The sequence below is a fragment of the Oncorhynchus mykiss genome, chromosome 10 (genome assembly GCF_057628025.1).
Source record: "Oncorhynchus mykiss isolate SJ-2025 chromosome 10, ASM5762802v1, whole genome shotgun sequence".
In the NCBI taxonomy this organism is placed as follows: domain Eukaryota; kingdom Metazoa; phylum Chordata; class Actinopteri; order Salmoniformes; family Salmonidae; genus Oncorhynchus; species Oncorhynchus mykiss.
In genome coordinates this window covers 56,390,788-56,396,449 of record NC_143031.1, presented here as the reverse complement: position 1 = coordinate 56,396,449, position 5,662 = coordinate 56,390,788, and the positions used below count along the sequence as shown (strand labels likewise).

The 5,662-nt window shown below is 40.8% G+C and overlaps 1 protein-coding gene across 1 annotated transcript; it reads left to right on the top strand.

The window, feature by feature from the left end:
• The first annotated feature begins 3,382 nt into the window (after positions 1 to 3,382).
• Positions 3,383 to 5,118, top strand: LOC110533147 (E3 ubiquitin-protein ligase TRIM39-like). The gene has a single exon (XM_090188504.1). The coding sequence runs from the start codon at positions 3,389 to 3,391 to the stop codon at positions 5,084 to 5,086; it is 1,698 nt and encodes a 565-aa protein (XP_090044630.1). The 5' UTR covers positions 3,383 to 3,388; the 3' UTR covers positions 5,087 to 5,118.
• The last annotated feature ends 544 nt before the right edge of the window (positions 5,119 to 5,662 follow it).

Sequence of the window (5,662 nt, the reverse complement as noted above, 5' to 3'; positions counted from 1 at the left end):
CAGTGAGATTGCGTTTTCTGGCACGATAAGACACGGGACCCTATGACATACATAGAGTGCATTGTACACCAAAACGTAAGTCGGAACCAGTCCAGAACCACTTAAAGTCCCCCATATTGGGGACTTAACATCTAAGAGGATGTCTTAGAGGTTTAACATCTAAACCTGTTATATTAAATGAAGTGCCCTTTAATGTGAACCACATGGAAAATTTGATAAATCTCATTTCCTCCTGTCCTGTTTATAGGACTTTAACTCACATAACCCCAACATGTTTATACGTTTTCATCATCATTGTAAAGCCGTAGTTATTTTGTTGCTTTGACAAAAGCCATTTCTCAAGATTATTCTTTAGTTAAAGTGATTACTTAATTTACATTTCCCTAATTTTAAGGTCAACCATATTACGTGAACTGAACTCTCATTTTATTATGGTGCAACTATTGCTTTTCAAAATAAACATATTGAACATTTAATAGTCAAATTATAGTGTAAGAGCCGGTGAGCTGGTTCTACTCTTTTTGGAAATGTTCTGGTGTTTTGTAGTGAAAACTGAGCACATCGGGCATAAAACGACAACCCTGTTACATAGGAACATTTTGTTATTTACAACTTCAACAACAAAAAAAGAAGGCATTCAATTGCCACTCCCTGTCACACATAACAAGCTTTCCTTCCCCCTGTCCACAAAGGGACTTATGGCTGATTCGAGATTAAATCCTCTACCTTGTTACTATCAACCATGTTACTTTAATTGGCCCCTAATTGACAGCTAATAAAGTCTTTCTTTCTCTCTCTTGAGATGGGAAAACATGTTTTATAAAGTTGACGTTAGACAGACCAAATACTCTTTAAGACAAAGTTAAAATTAGGTGAAACAAATAGACTACCGAATACATAAATAAATTACAATACCCAAAAGGCCTCGTTTTTGTTTTTGGGGGAGGGTGCCCTTTTTTTTCACTTTGAGCACCTGCCCCCTCAACTGGTAGTTGGTATAAGTGAAAGTGAGTTTGTGTAAAGACACAATCTAGGATACAATTGATAAATCTTCCTAGGCTGACACTATTTGTTCATCCACTTGTGGAGTTTGAATTCCGTTGTTAATGTTGTCGGAAACCTTCCATACATCTGCAATGAGTACTTGATTGGGCTCCCTAAATCGGGACAGTTGTTGCTCAATATGCGATAATGTGACTTGAATGAAGTTGTAAACAACAGCCTACTTCCCAGGACATAGACATGTCTTATATTGTCAGAAAGCTTAAATTATTATTAATCTAACTGCAGTGTCCAATTTATAGTAGCTATTACAGTGAAATCTAGGAACAGTCTGACCCTACTGCTGTCTCTGGCTCCACACCCGCCCAGCCATCTAGATGTGTGAAGGTTAGTGTCTTTTCTGTAGGGAAGCTAATGATCCATGATGTATGACACTTTAATTTTGTATTACCATAGCATTTTTGTATGTTCTCTGTAGTTGTGTAATTGAAAATGTATCAATTTACCCATTAGGCACATTTGGCACAACTCGTGAAGGATACCTGGCAGACTTGATACAAAATATTGTGTAGTGATGTAATTCTTCAATAGATCAGTCTGAAACGTTCTACACACACTGCTGCCATCTTGTGGACAACATCTAAATTACACCTAGAATCTACACTGTTTGGCCTTTCCCTTGCATTTCAAAGATGATGTAAAAAGAAAAAAGACGTTGTTGACCAGTTTATAATAGGAATAAGGAACCTCAGAAGTTGGTGGTAATATACTACGGTTAAGGGCTATGTCCTAAGAACAGCCCTTAGCCATGGTGTTTTGCCCATTTTGACCATATACGACACCTCCTCGGCCTTATTTCTTAATCACAACCGTCAAAACAAGTTAAATCCATTGACGGAAAAGGATCTGGAGAGTTTAACAAGGGCGAGTTATCTTTTCTCTTGCGACATATTCTTAAACTCGCAATAATTATTATATTGATGTCACACCCTGACCATAGTTTGCTTTGTATGTTTCTATGTTTTGTTTGGTCAGGGTGTGATCTGAGTGGGCGTTCTATGTTGGATGTCTTGTTTGTCTGTTTCTGTATTTTGGGCCTGATATGGTTCTCAATCAGAGGCAGGTGTTAGTCATTGTCTCTGATTGGGACCCATATTTAGGTAGCCTGTTTTGTGTTGGGTTTTGTGGGTGGTTGTCTCCTGTGTCAGTGTTTGTACCGCACGGGACTGTTTCGGGTTTTCACGGTTCTTGTTTTGTAGTTTATTAATGTATAGTTTCTTTATTAAAGAACCATGAATTATAACCATGCTGCATTTTGGTCTGCCTCTCCTTCCCAGGAAGAATCCCGTTACAATTGATGGAAAATTGAATTTAGCTTCTTAGCCTACATTGTTAAAAATGAGTTATTCCTTATTCCTATATTATTCATATATTCCTTCTTAATTTGCTCGATAACATTATGGAAAAAGGGTTTCATGGAAAATGTGTCAAATCCCCTCTTCCTTTTTGGGCTAGTTTTCATGCCTCGTGGGTGGGTTTTCATGGGATAATGGGATAGAAATGTTAGCTAGACCTGGCAACCCTGGTGGCTCCTCCTGCAGGCAGAAGCTACGGTTACTGTCGTGTGGTAATGGCTCCCTTTTGAGTTGCATGTGTCATCTCACAGTCAAGAACAGGGAAGGCTTCAATTCGATTGTTTGTTAGTAGGCATAAGAGGCAGTATGCAGCAGAACATCAACCACAGTTAATGACTAGTTTCAACAGCATAGCTAACTAGCTGATTTACATCATCTACCTACATTCACTATGATAGCTGATAGCCCACCCCTCTTTGCCCTCTCTTTGAGCAGTAAACTATAAGCTTGCTTACAGTCGTATTTTGCAGAAAATAAAGCCCTATGCTAAACAAATACATTTTGAAAATTGGCTACAGGAGCATTAGATAATTAGATATGAAGGTAAGAAATGTACATTGCCACTTTAATATATTTGTTCATCCTCATGTGGAATTAGAATTCTGTTGTTGATGTCTTTGGAAAACCTTCCATTCCTCTGCAATTAGCCTTTGTTTAACATCCCTAAATCACACTTCTTTCATAATTCAGTTATATATTTCATAAGTTATATTAATTATTAATACATTTCTTCCAAGATTAGTGAAAATGATTTATTAAACTATTCTCTTGTTTGATTTGAAATGGTAAAACTGTAGTTCTACTGTAGTTTCCAGTTTTTTATCTACAGTACCTATGTTTCCCTCACTTTGGTAATTTAGCAAGTTTATGCTGACTTTTATCACAACTTTATTCAAGCTGATGGCACTAAAACTATCGAGAGCTGACTCATTCCAGGAAATGATTTACAGTTTCACTTTCTCTGTCTAGGTATGGCTTCATCCAGCAGTCTCCTGTCTGAAGAGCAGTTCCTGTGCTCTATCTGCCTGGATGTGTTCAATGAGCCAGTATCCACTTCATGTGGACACAACTTCTGCATTGCCTGTGTCACAAAGTACTGGGATAGCAATGACCTGTGTCAATGTCCACTGTGTAAGGAGACATTCTACACACGACCAGAGCTTCGTGTCAACACAACGTTCAGAGAGGTTGTAGAAAATGTTAAAAGGATGACAGACGAAGGTAAAGATGATTGCCTTGCCAATCCCGGAAAAGTGGCCTGTGATGTCTGCACTGGGACGAAGCTCAAGGCCCTGAAGTCCTGCCTGGTGTGCCTGGCCTCTTACTGTGAGACTCACCTGGAGCCTCATCAGATAGCCCCACCCTTAAAGAGACACAAACTGATTGACCCCGTGGAGAACCTGGAAGACAGGATCTGTAAGAAGCATGACAGAGTCCTGGAGCTGTTCTGTAGGACTGACCAGACGTGTGTGTGTCAGTTCTGCACTGAGACAGACCACAATACTCATGACACTGTCCCTATAGATGAAGAGTGTGGAGAGAGGAAGGCTCAGCTGGGGAAAACTGAGGAAGAGTTGCAGCAGATTATCCAAGAGCGACTGCAGAAGCTAAAGGACATCAAACACTCAGTAGAGCTCAGCAAGAGAGATGCAAAGAGAGAGATAGCAGACAGCATGCAGGTATTCACTGCTCTGGTTCGATTCATTGAGAAAAGCCAGGCTGAGCTGATTGAGGTGATTGAGAAGAAGCAGAAAGCAGCTGAGAGGCAGGCTGAAGGGCTCATTAAAGAGCTGGAGCATGAAATCACTGAGCTGAAGAGGAGAAGCACTGAGCTGGAGCAACTCTCTCACACCGAGGACCACCTCCAACTTCTCCAGAGCTTCACATCTCTAGTGTGCACCCCTCCATCCACCAAGGACTGGTCTGAGATCAGTGTTCACAGTGATCTGTGTGTGGGGACTGTGAGGACAGCTGTGTCTCAGCTGGAGGAAATGCTGAATAAAGAGATGGAGAAGCTGTTGCCTGAAGTCAAACTGAAGAGGATTCAGCAGTATGCAGTGGATGTGACTCTGGACCCTGACACAGCACATCCCTATCTCATCCTGTCTGAGGATGGGAAACAAGTGAGATGTGGAGAAACAGTCTGGAATCTACCGGACAATCCAAAAAGGTTTGATAGTTTTGCCATTGTCCTTGGAAAGGATTGCTTCTCCTCAGGGAGATTTTACTATGAGGTGACGGTTAAGGGGAAGACTAAGTGGACTTTAGGAGTGGCCAGAGAGTCCATAGACAAGAAGAGGAATATCTCACTGAGCCCTGAGGATGGACTCTGGACCGTGTTGCTAAGGGATGGAAATGTGTACAAAGCCAGTACCTATCCCCCTTTCCTCCTGTCCCTGAAAGAGAAGCCCCAGAAGGTGGGGGTGTTTGTGGACTATGAGGAAGGTCAGGTCTCTTTTTATGATGTGGAGGCCAGGTCTCATATCTACTCTTTCACTGGCTGCACCTTTACTGAGAAACTATATCCATTATTCAGCCCCTGCAATCATGCTGGTGGTAAAAACCTAGCCCCTCTCATAATCTCTCCTGTCAACCACACAGACTCATTAAACTATGGAGTTTTCCACAAGTCATTTACAATTTATATCTACAAATCATTACATGTATAAATATATTTAGTCAGGTTGACATGTCATATGATTAGAATGTCCATGGAAGTCCTTTGAAATTGTATTATCAAAAAAATGGAAACTGGAAACTGTGTACATCTTAATATAAATAATTGCATTTGCTGAAAATTAATATTATCAACTGGAATGACCTTAAATAATAAGTAAAAATTGAAAATAAATGATGTTGTTTTTTAATTATTCATATCCTTTATCTCTGATGCTGAACTGCCCTTGAGCAAGGCAACAACAACAGCTCCCCGAGCTCTGATGAAGTGGACGTCGATTAAGGCAGCCCCCAACATCGCTTTGATTCAAAGGGGTTGTGTTAAATGAGGAAGACACATTTCGGTTGAATGCATTCAGTTGTGCAACTGACTAGGTATCCCCTTTCCCCATCCATTGTGATAAAGGACCTCACGCTGGTTGTTGGTTTAGGACAGTGAATATGATCAAATGAGTCATTTTCCTTTGAGGTGGTTGTGGATGTAGGTGAAGATGAGGGAGTAATCTCCACCAGGGTGGTGAGGAAGGAGCCTCTGGCCCGGTGCCCAGGTGGTAGGGGCCCAGATGCAG

Coding starts and splice junctions, on each gene's coding strand:
- LOC110533147 (XM_090188504.1), top strand. CDS start 3,389: ATGGCTTCATCCAGCAGTCTCCTGTCTGAAGAGCAGTTCCTGTGCTCT.